General features: G+C 40.9%; 2 protein-coding genes across 4 annotated transcripts; one reads left to right on the top strand and one right to left on the bottom strand.

Moving 5' to 3' along the window:
* The first annotated feature begins 3,009 nt into the window (after positions 1-3,009).
* rpl5a (ribosomal protein L5a) lies at positions 3,010-7,704 on the top strand. Its single transcript, XM_086042889.1, has 8 exons — positions 3,010-3,156; positions 3,455-3,524; positions 4,934-5,049; positions 5,122-5,256; positions 5,416-5,618; positions 6,690-6,867; positions 7,257-7,348; positions 7,542-7,704. Exons 1-8 carry the CDS (start codon positions 3,154-3,156, stop codon positions 7,642-7,644), a joined length of 900 nt encoding a protein of 299 aa, XP_085899015.1. The 5' UTR covers positions 3,010-3,153; the 3' UTR covers positions 7,645-7,704.
* Positions 7,705-8,092: 388 nt separating this feature from the next.
* On the bottom strand, positions 8,093-19,712 carry dipk1aa (divergent protein kinase domain 1Aa). 3 transcript variants are annotated; one of them, XM_086042887.1, is made up of 7 exons: positions 16,875-16,893; positions 14,980-15,065; positions 14,635-14,769; positions 13,275-13,382; positions 12,561-12,737; positions 12,146-12,277; positions 8,093-10,963 (listed from the first exon to the last, which is right to left on the bottom strand). In XM_086042887.1, exons 2-7 carry the CDS (start codon positions 14,995-14,997, stop codon positions 10,283-10,285), a joined length of 1,251 nt encoding a protein of 416 aa, XP_085899013.1. In that variant the 5' UTR covers positions 14,998-15,065; positions 16,875-16,893; the 3' UTR covers positions 8,093-10,282. The 3 variants fall into 3 exon arrangements, with proteins under 3 accessions (XP_085899013.1, XP_085899012.1, XP_085899014.1); XM_086042886.1 differs by lacking the exons at positions 14,980-15,065; positions 16,875-16,893 and adding an exon at positions 18,966-19,712; XM_086042888.1 differs by lacking the exon at positions 16,875-16,893 and having other exon boundaries at positions 14,995-15,142.
* Between the last annotated feature and the right edge of the window lie 1,190 nt (positions 19,713-20,902).

Genomic DNA, 20,902 nt, shown 5'->3' with positions numbered 1-20,902 from the left:
GCCAGCAATGCCGAAACTTAGGTCAGATCCTTGAAAGTGTGAACAACGGAAGAAACACTCCACACCAAACTGGATGCTGGGATTTATGATTTAAACAGTCCACAAATCAGCCCCACTCATCCATCACTGTGATCAGCAGCTCCCCTTGTTTGCAAGCAGCCCGTTTCTGGTTGTAAATCTAGAAATCTACCCCCACTAGGACCTCATCCAGGGAACGTTGGAGTGTGGATGTGAAGAAAGCTGCGCAATACTTCCTGCTCATTGTGCGTCTCTCTGCGTGTCTTTTGGATAGTGTTGCGGGGGTGTTTGGAAGGTCAGAGTTCATGCCCGTGGCTCCTTCATATGTTTATACAGGTGTTTGTTTTCTGTATTTGACATGTAAAAAGCATTCAGCACAGGAGCTGCGCCGCCGTAAGAAAAAAAAAATTGTTTGGTGAACTCAAAATGTCAAGGCAACAAACTTCAATATGATTTTAAGTTGTGCAGTTCAACTTAAAAGGGCCTCTGATTAACTAATCATATGAAGTTCAGATGTTCTAGTAGGCTTTTCCTGACTTTTGGCTTTATAACAGAAGCTTAAAGGTTTTTGCAAACACTGATTGCCGTTTGGAACTGTTATTAATTCCTTCCACTATGTGGAAGGCCGCAGATGTTGGGAAGTGTTGTGTTTACAAAGCATACCTTTTGGAATTGTGGCCAGAAAAGTTCAACCTTGGTACCAGACTTTTTCCTGAGGAGACCTTGGAGCATGGGGAAAAAACACTTTCATTTTATTGTGACCGAAACAGTCAAAACAAATGAATAACATTCCTCAAACAAAAGTGAAAAAACATTTTAAATTTTATGATCACATTATTAATGTTCATCTGTACTTATTTTAATTAGTGGACTACTTTATGGTTCAATAGAAAATGTTGCAAAAATAAATAAATAAATAAGATAAATCATAGGTATAGCAGAGAAGACAAAACCTGGTTTTGGTTTATGAGTCGTTTCACTATTTCACATTTTTATTCATTTTCAGAATAGCACCGCAAACAAACCAACAAATGCTTTCACATTTTCACAGCAAAAAAAAAAAAAAAAAAAGGAAAAAGAAAACAGTTCAAGCTCCCAATATGACCATTTAGAGTTCTGACCGGAACACAGACTCTGCATCAGATCACACCGTTTTACTGTGTAGCTGTGGAACTGCCTGGCAGTCAGATGACTGGACATTTGCTTTCTCCTCATTGTGAAATCAGTTCTGCAGAAACCAAGCTTGTACGTTCGTGAAAAAGCGGCCCGCAAGAGTGACTTTGACTTTTCTTATCGCTTTATGAGAACGCCAGAGAATGACACTGAGATATTTTATCTGACTCGTACTGTAAAGCAGAAGATTTTGGTTCTGCTTTTTGCTTGTATTTTTGTAAATTCACTGTGCATAGTTAATCATTTGATTAAGAAAAGATTTTTGTAGAACGCAGAGGTTGGCTTGAAATATCTGACGGTTCCACTTGTTGATACACTTTACTTTGGTCAGCCAGATCTCCCTCAAACATCTCTAGTTGGTTCAAACTGCTGCCGTTGGCCTCTTAAAGACACTTGAAGCCATCTCCGGGGGCGGCCATTTTGTCACTTCTGTCGACTGAAAATCACGGCTGACCTGTTTACTGAAGCTGAGGTCGTCAATGGTCGTTACCTGAGTCCTGAGTAGTTGTGATGTCATTTTCAGTCGACAGAAATGGCTGCCCCCTGAGATGGCTAAAAAGGGGTGGATTTTGCTGCTTAACTCATATTCCACAAACGCAATATTAATCAGAATGCCATGTTTCAACTAGTGGGCCTGCTGGTAACATATTCTTGAAAAAAAATATGTTTGGGTTGATTTCCCCCCTTTAAAGCATAACAATTTTGTCACAAGCATAAACAGGAAAGAAACTACTGTTCATGTAGCATCTGCGTACAATCATGTGCCCTAAAGAGGCAGTGGTTGGTGGGGTGGCTTGAGACGCTGGCTACTGTGGTTTTCATGTGAGTGTCTGGGTGTGAGCTGTGGCTGACGGCAGCGTCTGAGTGAGTGTGCTCATTGTTTTTACGTGTTTTACTGTTCTCCCAGCATTCAATAAACAGCTGAAAAGTGTATTGGAAACTGTGGCTCTCCTTTCCCACATGCAAGGGCATTACAGTAATTAGGTATACTGTAAACACACATTAAAAACATTACTTTCCTATTCTAAATGATGTGCAAGATTTGTGCAATAACATGTATGCACGGGCCCATAGCAATCATGACTTTGGTGGGTGTTTGAGTGTCTGGTGTGTGGGAATAGGTGGATCCACAGTGTGAGCCATGTCATATTTCCTGTTTCTGTTGCTCATGTTGTTCAATATAAACCACCCCTGCACAACTTTAGCTCCTCACTTGCTCTTATTGTGTTAGTCACACTGGCAGAATTAATCACTAAAGTAGTATGACAACTTTGATTGAACACAGAGGTTTGAGGATTTATATGTTGTCTTTATTGCTGTGGCAGAGAAATACACCTGTTATTTTGTATTTCTGGTTTGGATCAACTTTAGCAAAATGGTTTAATTTAGCTAAGTTTGCAAAAGTACTCTCAGGAAGTTTATTTAAACATAATAGCCAAGGCAGACCATAATAGGAAAACATTTTTCTGCCGGTTAAATGATTCAAGAAATATAATCAGTACCTGTGAAACGTGGGGTTCAAATTTATACAATACAATTCCCAGACATACTCCTTTGTGATCCATATGACTTTTCTTACAGTTATTTTGGTGTTCCTGCATATTGTTCAAATCCAATCATATATACTGTACATTGTCAATGTTTATTTTCATTGTTGGATTGTTCCTTTTGTGATTTTTTTGGTCATGACTGAAGTTAAAAAAAAACATGTCTTCGTCGATTCCACCCCCCACCCCACTCCCATATCTGTCGAGATGATAAAACAAATCCGAGGACGAACAGTGAGTATAATGTTTGTATTCTGCTGCCCTCTGTTGGTTTGTCAAGTTGCCTCCAATGCTACAGGGGGCGCTGAGGTGGCGATGTGGCCTTATGCTGCTTTTAAAAAACCGGCTAATTTCCGCTGAGGAGTCGAAAATAGTGTCATAGGATCGTTGAGGAAAGAGTGAAAACCCCTCTAAAATGGTGAGTTACCCTTCGCGATGTTGTCATGTTTTCATCCTTTGTGTATGTATAATGTAGGTTTTTGATGTTAGACGAGCGTTTGCTGTCGTTCGGTGGTCGGATGGCGTCTGATAAATGCCGGCGGGTGTTCAGTTCCAGCGTGGCGCTTTTCGTGGATGACGAACCGCAAGCTGACCTAATAAAATATTCGCAAAATCATGTTTGCATGCAAGTGTAAACATTCCAACGTGTATACAATTTGTTTGAGTCCCAAAGCATGTTTGGGGTTCCTAACAGACAACGCGTTGCTTCTTTTCAGGGTTTCGTGAAAGTGGTGAAGAACAAGGCTTACTTCAAAAGATATGAAGTCAAATTCAGGCGAAGGAGAGGTATAAATTAATTTATCCATTTACTTACTGAATTTAAAGTGCAGTTCCAGTTTTAATGACACTTTTACACCAAATCGCATCGAACACCTCAAGGCCAGAGGTAGAAGTGGTACAAAAACTACATAAATAGAAGTTAAAAAATGCTCTGCTAAAGGAAGGCATGATTCAAATCGTTTAGGTAAAAAAAAAAACACTCTGAGATGTCCTTAATACAAAATAACTATTAGGAACTATTAATATATGAACTAAGAACTATTAATATAATGAATATACAACACCTTTTATGGTAACTTTATACATCAGCAAGAAAAAAAACATGTCCGAACAGTCCTGCAGTTTATCTACATTGCCTAAAAAGCCTATTTTGATAAAATGAGGAGTTGAAAATACAGATATGTTTCTTCCTCAAGGCTCTTCTCATATGAAGTGGGTTTACGAGTCTGTTATTGTGTGACCAGTCCAGTTTTAATTAGTGTTGTTCCGATACCACTTTTTGACCCTGACACCGATTCCGCTACCTGGCTGTGCAGTATCGGCACAGACCGATAACTCGCCGTTTGAAAGAAATCCAAAATAAGTGCTTTTTTTTTTTTGTAATTCTAAAGAATTGCACACTCACTTGGATGTAAAATGATTCATATTTAAATCATCACTTGCAAAGTATCTGTTTTAACATATACACACAAAATACATATGTTGAATAAACAGCCTATTTTCATAGCTCTTCGTGCTTGTGAGAGTGAGACATGGGTAACATACTGTATTCACATGAATGTATATTTGTAATAAAGCAAGGTGCAGCATTTGTACTTCTAAAATATATTCAATGATTCTAACCGACCCACCAATGCATGACGTCACATTTGTATGCTGCCAGAGGGGCAGGCGGTCGAGTGAGTGAGATAACAGAAGTCCGTTATGTGTTTCTAAAAATGGTTAACACCTGTGCTGTTTATGGTTGCCCTAATCGGTCAAGTAGAGATTTTATTTTGTGATACCGGCAGTGATTCAAATTAACCGGAGGCAAAAACGAACTTGTTTGAAAGCAGACGCGCACAATGGCTGTCAAATCTTCAACGTGACCACTTAACACCATCACAACATACAAGGTTATGATCGATCGATAAATATCGATAACTGGCATCGGCGTTTAATTTGTTAGTACCAAACGCCGGTATCGGCATCGGAACAACACTAGTTTTAATACTGTACATGGTGCTCCTCTGCTTCTTGATGGTGGCCTCGACTCCCAAGTATGCCGTGCAAACAAATGCCTTGCCGTTAAATAAAAAAATAAATTCCCGCGACAAATAATTGAAAAGTAAACATGACATTGTACATACGACAGATCCACTAATGCACTCCAAATGTCTTTGCCATTGTGTCACAGTAATCATTTTATGTTCCAGAGGGCAGAACGGACTATTACGCCCGCAAACGCCTGGTTATCCAGGACAAAAATAAGTACAACACACCCAAGTACCGACTGATCGTCCGCTTGTCCAACAGGGATATCTGCTGCCAGGTAAGCTGTAGGAAGATGTGAGTAGGTCTCACGTACTCTGATGACAACTTTAGCTACTCTGTCTCTTTACAGATTGCCTATGCAAAGATTGAGGGAGACCACATTGTGTGTGCCGCTTACTCCCACGAACTGCCTAAATATGGCATTGCCGTAGGTCTCACAAACTATGCCGCTGCCTATTGCACTGGACTGCTGCTTGCCCGCAGAGTAAGAACTGAAGCACATGCTCCCTGCTATTGTATCATTTCGCGCTCAACACGACTCTTAAGAATAAATCAAAATGACATCGTTTTGTTTTTTTATAGCAAAATGAGTTGGCGCCCACTTTGAGAAGAACCGCTCTTAGGGGTGTTTTGTTTGCCTTAGCTGTTGCACAAGTTCGGCATGGATCAGGTGTACGAGGGTCAGGTGGAGGTGACGGGCGACGAGTTCAACGTGGAGAGCGTGGACGGTCAGCCAGGGGCTTTCACCTGCTACCTGGACGCGGGGCTGACCAGAACCACCACGGGGAACAAAGTTTTCGGAGCGCTGAAAGGAGCCGTTGACGGAGGGCTGGCCATTCCTCACAGGTCAGTTGTAGAAAATTTCTGGACTTCGTTTTAATTGAAAGACTCTTTAGGTGGTCATTTTTGCAGCAGCTGATTGGTCCGATTTGTGTGAGGTGGTTCTCTGCATCTTGATGATGATCCCAAGCACGCTGAGCATAACGTAGTTGGTCCTTCGTTTGCATCGGCTGATGTTTATTGTCCTTTCAAGACGGGGCTGAGCGAAGCAACAGAACCAGCTTGATATGATCAATGACGTTTTACGACCTTTACTGAGCCACGTTTGACATTAGAAAAATCAAATGTCACACAACTGGGGAAAAAAGGTGAATATACTAGAATAATGATAATGCATTTTAACAACTTCAGGATAGAAAAAAAAAACATTGAGGAAAAATGTGCATTTGGCAACAGAGTGCAAAAATGAAATGTACGTTTACTATGTGCATAATTGTGACAGCTTTGGTTTTCATTCCAATAAAGCAATAATTCCCAAACGTACTATATTTTATGGACCCTTATATTATTAGGCGCAATATCGCTGAATGGGTCAATTGGAAAAAAAAAAATTAGAAATACGTAAGACATACGGGTCATAATGCACATTTTTCTTTTGTGTGAAGCATTGTATGTGAAATATATATTATAATTCAACCATATGTTTATTTGATGGATCTAGCGCTAGTATGCTAGGTTCAGACCGGCTGAAAACATCGGGTAGCGCCGCGTGTCTCGCTTGCTTTTGTTCACGGGGGTTGCTTCGGGCGAAGTAGGGGATGCTCTAACTGATGGGGGAACAAAACTTTGAACGTCGCTAGTCAGTCTGGTGACCGGTGGTTGTGGTATTACTTTGGCTAATGCTAAATGCTATCTTGGTTGACAATTCAAGAGCTGTAAATAAGTCAATACACTCGTCATTATGTAACATTTTTTGCTTGGTCTCAGCAGATATTGAAGGCTGCGTATGTTGTTCACCTTGCGCCCCTATCTTTGCTCATGGCACTGTGATTGCTTATCACTGATCCGATCAATTTGTGTGACATAATCATTGGCCGGGAATGAGCTGCCGTGGTCTCGTTTGCCTGTCGTTCCCAGCCTGAAACGCTTCCCTGGTTACGACACGGAGAGCAAAGAGTTTAATGCCGAGGTGCATCGGAAGCACATCATGGGCATGAACGTGGCCGACTACATGTCTTACCTGATGGAGGAGGACCAGGACGCCTACAAGAGGCAGTTTTCGCGCTTCATCAAGAACGGTGTCACACCGGACACGGTACGAACAAGGCTGTCCGCTCAAATCACAATAGGCGGGCTTCACTGAATTATGTGGTCATTTTTGTTCTAAATTAAATTGAATTTCCTTAGTGACCACATGGCATTTTTGTGTATATATATTGCTAAGTCATCAAAAATAAGAGCCACAGTTAAAGAAATCTGTTTCCATTTTTTTTTTTCTCCCTTTATGACATAAGCTAATGGTGGTTCTCTTGCTTCTCTGTGATGATCCAAAACGCGCTGAGCAAAACGTAGTTGGTCCTTCGTTTGCACCGGCTGATGTTTACTGTCCTTTCAAGACGGGGCTGAGAGAAGCACAATACTGCACCGTAGTTCCATCATATAGTAATGTAATGACATGAACATGATTTTTGCTGTACTTTTCAGGTAGAGGAAATGTACAAAAAAGCACACACCGCCATCAGAACGAACCCCGTTCACGACAAGAAACCCAAAAAAGAGGTCAAGAACAAGAAGAGGTGGGTTTTTTTGTATGTTTTATTTCCCTTCAAATCAATGACCAAACTTCATGCCTTCCAAAAAAATAACAGGCTTGTGACATTGTTGCCAAATTAGTCCATCCAATTGGTGATTTTTATTTTTAACCGCCCGCTGAGTTCTCATCCAACTGCCGAATGTTAATGGTGCCACTCTTTGCTCCTCTGTGGCCAGATGGAACCGCGCCAAAATGTCCCTGGCACAAAGAAAGGACCGCGTCGCCCAGAAAAAGGCCAGCTTCTTACGAGCGCAAGAGCGAGAGGCCGGGGACGGTTAGCGGCCCCGCTCCGGCGCATCACTGCGCATCGCAAACAAATAAATGTATTCCAAAATCAAACTTCAGTGTTTGTCATTTAATACTTTGATGATCATTTATGCTAAGTCATTAGTACGTACTTGGCATACTTGATTTAATTTTTCACATTTGGTCCCATGACATATACACAGCTCACAAAATGGTGATATCTGGCTTTCAGGTGAAAACAAGTGAACTTAATTTGAAATCTAAACTTTCAACCGCACAAACTGGAATTGTCAGCGGTTCGGTATGTTTTTTTTCACGGCTTGGATGGCAAAATTAACAACAGTCCTCTTGTGAGCAAGTGCGGTAGTTTTGAATTGTCATGCTTCATTCGTGGTTCATCCTCAAATTTCACCCCTAAGCCCACTTTCTGCGACTGATGTATAATATTCCCACTTAGTGACTCAAAAAAGGAAACGAGGCATGTGGTCAAAGACAGCCAAAGTGTGTAATGTATTATCAGTTGTGCAAAATCATGCATGCATTTTTCTGTTTAAACATCTTAGTCCATGGAGCACCGCTTCAGCTTTTTCTAGAGATCACGACAAGTTTTCAAAAGTTACTTCAATAGACCTTGTGCATTTTTTATACAGCATTCAAGTGCAGCCACAGGATTGGGGGAAAAAAAAAAAAAAAGATCTACACTTAAAACATTCATAAGACTATTTCAGCATGTTTCATGGCACTGTGATTGGTGAAACCCAAAACTGAGGCAATCCTTAAAATACGGTAAGTGGCTACCGTTGAGAAATGACTGTACAGCTCTGTGATCATCATTCGAGTTCATGTGCAATACAAACACTTAACACAAATCAAGGCTCGAAAACAAAAGCCTTCTTGTCTCACGAGTTGTGCTTCTATATACGTAGTAGATTCACCGCTAGGTTGCTTAGCAATGCCCCAAAATGTCCCACTGAGTACTGAATCCATTGTAAATGTGACAAGAGGCATCATTTGCTTTCCAAACATGGAACAAAACCCATCATGAACCAGTGTCGCAGTTTTGACAATGTAACAAGGAAGAAAAAAGTGTAACCTTTACAACTAATCATACCATATTCCATGTCAGTACCGAAACTGCTTAGTTCCAACATATGAATACCTTTATCAAAAATAAACATGCAAAAGTCACCATATTAAATGGGGACCTTACATTATCTCGTGATCCTACATAAACCCAAACTAATGTTTAGAATAATAATAATCCGTACGCATACAACGATTGGGCAGTCTTCAGTGAGTGTCCCAGCTAGTTTTCCAAATTGTGATGAAACACAAAGTTTTAAGAGTAAGTTCTCCTAAGTATGCCTCAGCCCGATTATCATTTAAAGCCCCTGCATCTTCGTAAAAATAAAAAAATACGTTTGAAAACAATTGTCCACAATGTCTTGGTAAAATGAAGAACTACAATGATTTATGAAGAACTACGATGATTAACCAACCCGTGATTGATTAACAGGGATGCTTTGTTAGTTGTTACTTTTGCCCATGTAGTGTATTAGAAAATGTTGGGGATATTGGACTTTGGGATGAGATTTCAGGATCAATCTAAAATGCTCTTTACAGGTGAACTTAATCGACCTTCACTTATGTCCAGCTGTTCAATGTTTCAATACTTTGCACAACTCGCTGATTTCTAACAGGGAGCTGAATGACAAAATTGAAAACAGTCCATGAGAATTTACAAGGGCATCCATGTCCGTCTTCGGATGAGGCTTCCAGTGTCTCTGCTGTTGCTCAGATCCTTGGTCATGAAACAAAACAAGGGCTGAAAAAAATAATGAAACAAAACAAGGGCTAAAAACGATAAATGGAATAATTTCAACAACTCGATTACAAAACAAAGCAAAAAACAAAAAGTCACTTGAACGCTGTGCCCTTGGCTTGTTGTTAAAGGACAGCTAGTTGTGTTAAAAGCGTTGAATCAAATTACGGTTGAAACGACGGATTAATTAGAATAGAATACAATTAGCATAATTCAATTAAAAAAACACCGAAAAACATTAACAAGCCCCATGGTGTTATGCAAAAAGTATTAAAAACAAACTAGGGCAATCAAATAATTTAAATTACTCAATTACAAACGAAAGCCAACAACAACAACATATTGAACAGCCCAAGTTGAGAATTTGTCTATTCCACCCCTGGTCAGAGAACAGAAAGTTGTGCAAAAAAGTTCGGAAACGAATAGGGCTGAAACGATTATTCAAATAATTTCAATCATTCTATTACAAGAGAAAAGCCATATGACCAGCCCTAGTTGTTGTGAATTTTCGTCTTCAGATCCTTGTTAGAGAACAGCAAGTTGTGCAAAACGACTGAAACAAAATTTTGTGTTGAAATGACTCATTGAGCAACTTGAATAACTCAATTACAAAAGAAAGCAAAACAAAATCAACCGGCGCTATGTGTCGTGAACTCTAACTGTTCAGCTATTTTTCATTGAACAGTTGGACATGTCCAGTTGAGGTCAAATTATTATTTTCAGTTCATCCTGAACTTTCAAGTCCAAAGACCAAATACCCCCCCCCCCGCCAATTTCTTTGTGACTCGTGTAATAACTTCAATAAATGTGCTCTTGTTTGCATGTTGTATCACAGCATTATCAGAGTGGTCATGAGTCCTTGGTGTGCGAGATCTGTCTCCACAGCAGAGCCTTCAAGTTGTTGAGGAGCAGCGAGTGCTTCATGTTCAACTGGCCGGCGTCGCCCTTGAGGGCCATGCAGGCGTACAGCTGCCTCTCCAGCTCCTCCCGCAGGGCGGACGGCGCCCCGTGCAGCAGGTAATCCTTCAGCGTACTGCACGCTTTGGCCAAATTGGGCCGGACGGGCTCCTCCCTGCAGTGCTTCTCGACGGCGTCGCACGACGTCCGGCAATCCGCCCCGTACACGCAGTCGGCGTCCGTCTCGCAGCGCAGCGATCGCATGCCCCGTCGGAATTGGCTTTCCGGCACCACGGCACGGGTGTCGGTGAGACGCAGCTCGTGGCCGTCGGTGTAGCCGAAGCGAGCCGCTGCCAGGTCACAGATGAGGAAGCTGCCGTACGTGCCGTGGAAAACGTCCTCCACCAGCTCCAGGAGGCCCATGGAGATCTTGGCTTTGCGAGGCCACGAGGGGGCGAACCACTGGTCCATGGTGCGCTGTAAGCCACCGGGGACCCAGGACACCAGGGGCCAGGGTATGGAGAAACCGTATAGGGGCCCATGGGGGACCCTTTCGGTCATGTAGAGGTCGCCGCAGTAGCCGAGGAGGCGAGGAGTGTGCCCGCGCTCCTGAAGCAGCAGGCCCAGAAGCACCTGAGAGAATAGCAGCGGCTAAACACACCTTACAGAGTCAAAGTACGGATCCTCGTGCGTCAAATGTTACGCCAATAAAAGTAGCTAAGTCAAATTCTGATTTGAGTAAAATTGTTTAAAAAAAAAATAAATACTCCGAGGTGGCAAAACTTTGAAAAACTCCATACTTAACTCATTCACTGCCAGACATTTTTCAGACCCTTTTTTACCTTAACGTTTGAAAAAATGTGAAAAAAAATATAAATACGTTCCTGGGATTAAATGGATGGACTGTGAAAAAACAAATAAATACGTCAATGGCAGTGAATGACTAAAAGTGGGAAGTCAACCCCAAAATTTTCTTTGCAATAATATGTATGCGCCTTCACTAGTCAAAACACGGCATTCTGATTAATATCTCATTGGTGGAATATGAGTTAAGCAGCAAAGCCAACCGGTTTTTAGCCATCTCAGGGGGTGGCCATTTTGTCACTTGCTGTCGACTGAAAATGACATCACAGTTGCTCAGGGCTCAACCATTCACGGCTCACTTGTTCTCTTAAGATGGGCCATGATTGGTTGTTACCTGAGCCCTGAAGAACTGTGAAGTCATTTTCAGTTGACAGCAAGTGACAAAATGGCCGCCCCCTGAGATGGACAAAAACGGGTGGATTTGACTTCTTAATTCATATTCCACAAACACAATATAGTGGAGCTGCACATTTTGGGGTTTTGGGTTTGGGTTCTTTAACTCATTCGCTGCCAGACATTTTCAGACCCTCTTTTACACTAACGTTTGAAAAAAATGTGAAAAAATATATATAAATAAATTCCTGGGGTTGAATGGCTGGACTGTGAAAAGACAAGTAAATTTGTCTATGGCAGTGAATGAGTCAAGTACCATGTACAGATCAAATGTTACTCCAATGAAAGTCAAAGCAGACACGTAAAACTACTTGATTTTAAAAATACTCAGATTGCAAAAGTACTCATTCTCTGTACAAAAGTAGAAGTACTGAGTCCAAATACAGATCGGTCAAATGTAATTCCAATAAAAATCAAAGTCAAACAATGATTGAGTTGAGTTAGCTTCAGATACCTGTAAAAATCCACTCAAGTACAGTAACAAAGTATTTGTAGTTTGCTAGTTGCCACCACTGCTCTGCACCACAAAGGAAATATTGATGTCAGCTGTTGTTTGACCTCATCAATCTGCAGGAGGGCCCATGTGGAGCGAGCTTCTGGCAGGGACACTTTTCCATCTTTGTTGCCGTCCGCCACAGACAGGATCACGCTCACCAGACCGCCGAGGTTGGTCGGATCTCCAAGCTTGGACTAGAAACGTCACACACACACACACACACACACCAGGTGCCAAGGGAGATCATTTTTAAATGCTTTATTTGCTCCGCCAATGACTATTAAATCGTTTTCCAACCAATTATGTGAAAACTAGATCATTTCCCACGGCACACCACTTGGGAATCAATTCTATACATTTGTTTGTTTACGGACTGGAAGAAGTCACATAATTTTTTTGTATTTTTATGTTATATTATATATATATTATATTATATATTTTTATAACCTTTGTATTTTTTTATTTTATTTTTTTTACCTTGAGGTGATTATAGACCATCTCTCGGAACTTCTCCACCGACGTCCCTTTGGTGGGAGTATCGAAAACGGGCGCCTCCCTGTGCGGCTCCGGCTCCTCGCCCATCTCGTAGTGCGTCACTTTTCCCAAATGACAGCGAATGATCCCTTCGTGGTCTCCCCAACTTCCCGTGTACACCTGATAAAACAGCCATATTTTAATCATGAATGCGGTGTATGCAATGTCAAACACCTTTGCTGCGGCCAAACAATCATAGGATGCAAAAATGCTGACGTCATTGTGTGGGAGGAATTTGAATACCGATTTGTTAAAGACGCAGTCCAATTGTCAGAGCTGGACAGTCCGTCGCTGGACCCTACGGCCCACAATGTTTATGAACATGGCCGTGGGGTCGCGGCCGGACGGGTAAAAAAGGGTCGAGTGTCCAGCACTGCCAATTGTAATATAGTTTAATTTACCTGGGCCAACATTTCTGATTCTGAGAGCCCTGGGCAGATTAGATTAACACGGCAACCCAAAGAGGCAAAAATCTGATTGGACCACAAAAAAAAAAAAACATACAGGTACTTGAAAGCAGTTCACCCAAGAGAAATGCTACAAAATGAAGAGAATAGAATGCTGGAAATAAATATAATTTCATGGGACAAATATTAAAATTTGAATTGTAAATGTTGATCCGTACGATAAGGGAAAACTTTGCGGATAGTTTCCTACCTGGTTGTTTGGCAGCGTTGACAGACATCTGCTCATGTAGAATGTGTCTTTATCACACAGGCTGCTGCACGCCGAGCCATCAATGATCCCTCGTCTGTATTTGTCACACTTGAAGGCCAATAAAATAAACAAGTCTGTCGTCAAGTTTATTCACTAATAGGTTCCAAAGACCACAAAGAGGTTGACTTGCATCGTGTAGTCAAATTGTGTTAGTCAGAAGCAGGGCCGTCATAAAAGAACCGTGCACCTGCTACCTTAAACAAATGTTTGGATTAAGGCACTTTATTTATTTACTGCTTCCTATCTGAATTTAGGGCCATATAAAAGTTATGATAGGATTTCATTGCATAACCCTGACATCCCTGCATCCCTGGGTTATTATTATTCTTACAACAAAAAGCGTACATTACAGGATTATTCTTTTTTTTTTCCCAAGAACAAAAGCCGTATTTTTCCAGCAATACTGTCCTGTTTTTTGGTTTGTTTCTTTGAGAATAGACATCCTTTCCTTTAAAAGTTCTATTTTTTTTTAATTCACTTGTTAAAATAAGGCTGTCTTCCCTTGTCAGTCTTTGATTTATTACGACATTATCTTGGAAAAATATTCTCATATCCCATATTCTCCTAAGATTACCGCATTTTTATCCCAGAAAAAAAAGTTCCTATAAAGATTCTGACATTTTTCTTAAAAAAAATAAATAAATACAACTTTAAATTCTCATATTACAGTTTTTTTTTCTCTGAACTATATCAATTTATTGTCGTAATAGTAAGACTTTTCTCAAAAAACGGCAGCATTTTTCGTTCCTGTGGCATTTAGAGTACACACGATATATTAGATATATTCAATTGGTGTTAGAGAATAATGGAATCTTTTCTGGATTAAAAGGTGTAACATTAAAAGAATAAACTTGTATTCTAGGAATTATCATGTTAAAAAATTACTTTCTTCCTTTGTTAACCATTGACTAATGTCTTAATATTTCAACTTTATTCTGGAAAAATACGACCTTCTTCGTAAGAATCCGACAAAATCAGTCTTGGTTCTTTTAAAGGGTACGGCTTTTTTAAGATTTGAAATACCCTTGGGTGTGCCAGGCCTAAGGTGTGTTTAAGTGGTGAACTTTGATCAACCGCTTGAACATAATAAATGAGTTAAAACGCAATTACCATTCCATGGGCAGGGCCGCGCAAATTAGTGAGAGTCCAAATAAAACAACTTTGACCCAGATAACCAGCCAACATATTGTGTAAGAACATTGACAAGCTATCACAACGTTGTGGAGTGTTCACTTAAAAAAAAAATCAATGTAAATCCCACAATGCAGTCCCTACAAGCACAAGCTCATCAAAAACTTACAATGGCGTTTTTGCACTGCTGTCCTCTGCACAGCTCCGTGTAGGCCGAGTATTGCACGTAGAGTACCCAGCTCCCCACCAGCACTGTCAGCCAGGTGAGGAACAAGTACTTCACCCTGACAAAGGAAATACGAGCCTGCAAAGAGACAAGAGCAATACCATAACTCTAATTTTTGCTGGCAAGTCCTATCTTGAAAATTCACAAACCAGCTCACTCTTAAGTCAAGGTATCACTGTACTCTAAATCATTCTCCGCAGGTTTTCTTTGATTGGAATTTTATCACCTGATTTTAAGTGCAAATCGGGTGGTTTTTCTCTATTTTGATTTGGTGTAGAGCTTCATTACCGCATATTTTGGTACCATTTTGTCACGTGATGGTCAGGATTCGGACCCACAAGTAGACATGGCATGGGAGTCGTAGAGTAGAAAATCTATCAACAAATACAAAGTAACAAAAGCAACAGTACTGGAGTTTGCATCCTCACTTGAAGAAGGCTTGACAACGTGTCACTGACACGTAACTCAAGCTTAGATACTGTAAGACATCAGACCTATATGACATCACAAAGGTGGTGCTAATCCATCTTGTTATCGATTAGAGGCACATGACCTGTTGTAGAAATGTCACGAGGACTGCAACTTTAACGAAAAGCAAAAGAAGGTCAAGGGAAAACCAGATTCCCTCCGTCGCCTTTCAAGCATTTGACCCATATACTGTAGTTTTAAGAGCACTTTCAGGTGGCCACTTGAAACACAACTCGGGCCTGAAATGATGAGGATGTAAAGAAGAAAAGGTGGGCCTGAGGGGAGCGAAGGTATCACAGGGGAGGATAACATCACACTATGATCACATCTGACCTCCTTTTTGTGTCGAATAGCGAGTAGATTTGCCATTTGATCTGATGCGGACCATATAACAATGGACACAGTATTTGCACGTACGCAATGCATGAATTACTAATCCGCAACATATTGATGATACTTAGATTAAGACGCACAAACACACAGTTTACAAGTGAAATATATACAAAACGATCATCCTTTACAGAGAGCTGTTATGAAACAAAAAGCCCAAGAACATTTCAAGATCATATTCTCATAATATACATAGAATAGTATGTAAAATCGGCCATTATAAAATGTATGGGGTCACTTGTAAATTTTCCTTGTTTTGAAAGAAAAGCACTTTTTTTTTTTCAATAAAGTTAGCCAGTAATCAGAAATGCAGTCTAGAAATTGTTGATGTGATACAAAATAGTGCTTTTCCTTTGAAAAAATAAGGATATTTTTAAGTGACCTTCAGAAATTTTGAATGGTAATGTAAATATATACACACTTGTGTGTTCTCATGGAAAACAGAAAATTGTCTGGGTGACAAAAAACTTTGAAATAACTTTTATTTCTTCTTACTCCTACAGCTATCTTCATGTTGTACACTGTAGTATCTGGGACTTGGAATGTGTGTGGCTTTTGAATTTGAGGCTTGGCCTGGTGAGTGATGTGTGCGTCAGTGAATGAGAGAGTCGCTGGCTTTCCTGGTCTCTTTTTTTGTAATTTTGTAGATGAAATTTGAGTTATCATTTCTGCGCTAAGATAAACATCCAATCAACTTGCTTTTTTCGTGTGTGAATATAAACATTTACTTTTATTTTATGTTTTCAATAAAAAACTTTTTTTTTTCTGCCTTTGGCGGACATCAGAAGAACTGTAATGAATTGAAAAACTTCGGCACCCCTGCGATTGGAGACAGGAAATTAAAATCAAAAATAAGAATGGGGGGGCGGGGGGTGATACAAAACCAATAAAATGCAATAAAGCAAAAACAGTAATAACAAGACATAAGCGCACCTAGGAAAACCTCATCCAAAAAGTGTACATTTACTGGAAACATTCTGGAAATTTACTGGAGATTTTCCAACCACACGAGGAACCTCAAAATTAGCAGGCAAATATGCTAACCGCTAGTCACCATGCTGCCCTCTCTGAAAAACCATCTCAAACAAATATCATCACAAATCCTCCTGTATTTAGTAATTAGCCATGTTAATCCTCATGAGTGTTCAGCGCAGTATTGCAGCGACGACAAAAGCCCGTCAGTACTGTATTATGTTCACACGTTGCCAGGCAACCTGTTGCTCGTGAACCCGAGGAGGTTACAACGTAGAAATGAATGCCCACGACTACCATTCTTTACTCTCCTCACACCTATAAAATTTACATTTTGCAGCAGGATTATTTACCTTCCTGTTTGTCTCTCACCTTGACTTCAGTATCTTGCAGTAGCTATGGGAAGAATGCATCAATGAGTGTTTTTACTGGGAGGGTTCAACATTTCTTGCACTGTTCTTCCTTTGCGCAACTGCATTGCAGAGGGGACCGGCTGCTAGCTATCCAGTTGGGTCAGTCTGTAATTCCAAAGACTTGTTTGCACTTTAAGACTGAGGAGTGGTTCTCAAACTGAGTTTCCCGCACCCCGGCAAGGCGTTACAAGCCCAGTCAAGGTATAAATTAAACATGTAAATCAAGGTACTACAGCAGAGTCCTATTTTTTTTTGAAGACATTGAAGTAGGGATGTTAAGATCAGGTTTTATGAGACCAATACCGATACCGATCATGCATGAGTGAGATCGGCCGATACCGATCACATGGAATATCTGTATATTTTTCCATTTATTTATGGTGACTGCTATTATGCAATCGTATCTGAAAAAAAAACAGCCATATTATTGCCGTAATTTTGACAAAAATCTCTATATATTTTCAAAAGCATGAAGAAATACAAAACCGTTGCTGTCACAATACAACAATTACTCAAAAAAAAAAAAGTGAAAAAGAAATGAGTCAAAAAGGAAAAGGGGCCAAATTTGACCTAATTTTAATTATATTGATGGCTCTACTATAGGCTCATAAGGTTACGACTTCAAAAATACGTCTTTTTGGAATACGATATTCTCATAATACCATTTTTTCCTCTAAAACATTTATTGGTATCATTTTACTTGAAAATAGGCAACTTTTCACTTGTTACATCATTTGGGGGATGCACATGTTATTTGTGCTTAACTGGCGTCAGCACTATTAGGTGGTCCTTGGAACAAATCTCCCAGGTAACTAGTCCCTGGCCCCTAAATTTTGAGAACCCCTGCCTTAAGACTTTAGTATAAGAGTTGTGTCAACAGTTGTTCCAGGAGCGGTGTCACAAAACGTGTTTCAAATCCAAACAAAAAATTGGCTATGACCCCTTTTCACACTGCACTCACTCAGTGTAAACGAGTCGCACCGCAATACAACAATGAGGTTGCCAGCGTGCCCATATTTGGAGGTACTGATGAAGCAGCATACCAGGTAGTAGAAATTGAGATTGTATCACTGGTTGGACACCACCTTGACAAGTTCCATCTTTCATTGATGAATTTTGCTCATTTTAAGTAGGAGGACAAGACGAGCAGCAGAGAAAAACGAATGGCTCGCCGGGAACTTGGATAGTTTAATCATGCCATTACTTGTGAATAAGTCTGCCAAAATATCCCTCCACCAGCTCATCTCCAATTGGAGGTGCTTGCTTGACATTATTCAGGATCTCGAATAGAACATTTTCCAATTGCACCGCCCAGCAACGCTCCATTCCTTCGTCCCTGTACCTAACCACATACACAATGAATGGATTTGACGTGGTGTGCTATGCCCTGCTAAATGCAGTCTGAAAGGACTCAACACTTTCCAAGCCCTCCTGGAAAGATTCATCCAGGACCCTCCACAGATCCGTCGTCACGGCCATGTTTTCAAAATAGTTCCCATGTAGGAAGGTTGCTCCAGCACGGCGATGTTCTTCTCAGCCAGGAATTGTCAGATGCATAAAGTGAGCAGGCGCAAGTTGTCCTGCCACAACGCTCACCTCTGCTCGTGCACTGAACGAAACAAACGCGCGAGTTGATTGTCTGATTTACACTGACGGGGGGTAACTCATAAATTGGGTTTGAAATATACCTGTCGTAACACCAGTCCTGGAAGTTTTATGACACAGCTCGTATACCTTCTGCTGTAAACATGTTTACAATGCAGCCTGCAACCCTCGCTGCGTTGTTTTGTTAAAACCAAAATATGCCTTATTCCCTGCATTTACAGACACTGTGGTTAAACAAACTCTTAATCTCGGCTCTGATTATTGAAGCTTTTGGGTCAAAAGTACAGTTTTTCATCAGCATTCCTCAGGTATAATAACGAGTAAAAAAAAACTCGTTTAGCGCCAGCTGTCAGTCTGATGTGACATATTACATACGCTTCTCATTCAAAACACACATACATCCAAATATACAGCAAATTGTCTTACCTGGAAATAGAACGACTTCTTCACCCAGGCCCGTGGAAACAGCCCTTTCGCCATCACAAAAATAGACCATCTCAAAACTGGAGGACATCAGTCAAGATTATCCACTGCAGGATCAAGCGCCTCGCCTCGTATGTACAACGATTAGAAATGAATGCACATTTTTCCATGTCACAAATGTTGCTTTTGTCGTGTGAGGTAGAGTGCTGTGCCTGCCTGCACATTGCCAGCTTCGCTCCGGCAGCTGCTTTTCACAGGCAAACACAAGTTTCCCAAGCAAACCCGCTGGACCCAAAAGCAGAAAACAGCAGCACAGGATCGCGTCAGTGCGCATGCGCGGTGTTTACGAAGCAAAAAAAAAAGAGGAAAAAGTAGCTTCCACTCTACTTGAAAACAATTCAAAATGTGTATGCTAGTGTGCATTTTCCAGTGGCTCATATAATTAAAAGTGTAATAAAATTGAGTGTCGTTTCAGTTCCAAGCTGTTTGTGGTGTGAATTAACTTCCGTTGTCTTTCACAATAAAAGCATGATCGGTCCAACGGCTTTTCCGCTAACGATAGTCATATTTCTAAACTATTTTTTTCTAGTAGAACTGGTTACATTGTCAATGTACAGCCATCATCTTAAAAAAAGTAGAATTGCAAAATCCAAACATGACTACTTCTGGTGGACAAAAGACCCTCGCTGACGTTTACGGTAGTGATGTGCTACTTGGGTCGAATCCCTGAAGCATGTGCTGACTGCCGACTGCCGACTGCCGAGTAATCTATATGAGTGGTTCTTGAGCGGCGGGTCGATTCGAGTGTTTATGACGTACGTGGCGACGTTTGAAGCCCCGCGAAACGGGTGTACCACGTGACTGATTCAGGAAATTATTCACTAGGTTTGAGTGTAGAGTAGTTCGAAATAAAAGCGACAGTGAAATGCTTCGAAATCTATACAAACTTGCGATCTCATATCTATGCACCCGTGCTTCATCAGTTCCATGTGAAAGATTTTTTTTTCAAGCGGATGAAATTCTCTGCAAAAAAAAGAAAACCGCCAGAGTCTAAAAACTTTGGGAAAAAATATTGTTTTTAAATAAAAATGAACACTTTATTTTACCTCCTTATTTCACATTTTCACTTCTTGCATAAGCACAAACATAAACAAAGTAACAGAACAATTCATGTTAAAACACTCTTTTTACTTTTTGTATTTGGAGCATGATTTACACTCCACCGTTTTATTGCAAACACCAAGCATGTTATAAACATTTCTGTCCACACGATGGCGTAGTCGAGGAAATGAATCATCTTGAAGCACCTACGTGTGTGTGTACCGGTATTTCCCTGCAGGGCTTGACTGCTTTATGGGGCTTCATTTTGCCATCACTAGTTTACGGCGGAGGCGGCACGGTAGTCGACTGGTTAGCACGTCCGCCTCACAGTTCAGAGGTCGTGGGTTCGATCCCGGTTCCGGCCTCCCTGTGTGGAGCTTGCATGTTCTCCCTGTGCCTGCGCGGGTTTTCTCCGGGTACTCCGGTTTCCTCCCACATTCCAAAAACCAGCATGGTAAGTTGATTGGATTGTCTAAATTGCCCCTAGGTGTGATTGTGAGTGCGGATGTTTGTCTCTGTGTGCCCTGCGATTGGCTGCAAACCATTTCAGGATGTCCCCCGCCCACTGCCCAAAGACAGCTGGGATAGGCTCCAGTACGCCCCACGACCCAAGTGAGGATAAGCGGCATCGATAATGGATGGATAGTTTATGGGGCCTCATGTCAGGTTTTCATGGAGGAGAACCCAAACGCAGGAGGCAAAATGGTGTGTAATATATAGTATTTAATTTAAAACAAAAGGCAAACAAGGTGCTGGTATAATACCAAACCAAAAACAAACACTAGAATTATGACAAGACAAACCAAAACGAACCAACAAGGACTGAAAGAAAGCGGAGA

Source organism: Filicampus tigris, chromosome 10 (genome assembly GCF_054856515.1).
Source record: "Filicampus tigris isolate MCC_2025a chromosome 10, RoL_Ftig_1.0, whole genome shotgun sequence".
Classification (NCBI taxonomy): domain Eukaryota; kingdom Metazoa; phylum Chordata; class Actinopteri; order Syngnathiformes; family Syngnathidae; genus Filicampus; species Filicampus tigris.
Note: the sequence above shows the minus strand (reverse complement) of the source record. Positions and strands in the feature narration are given on the sequence as shown.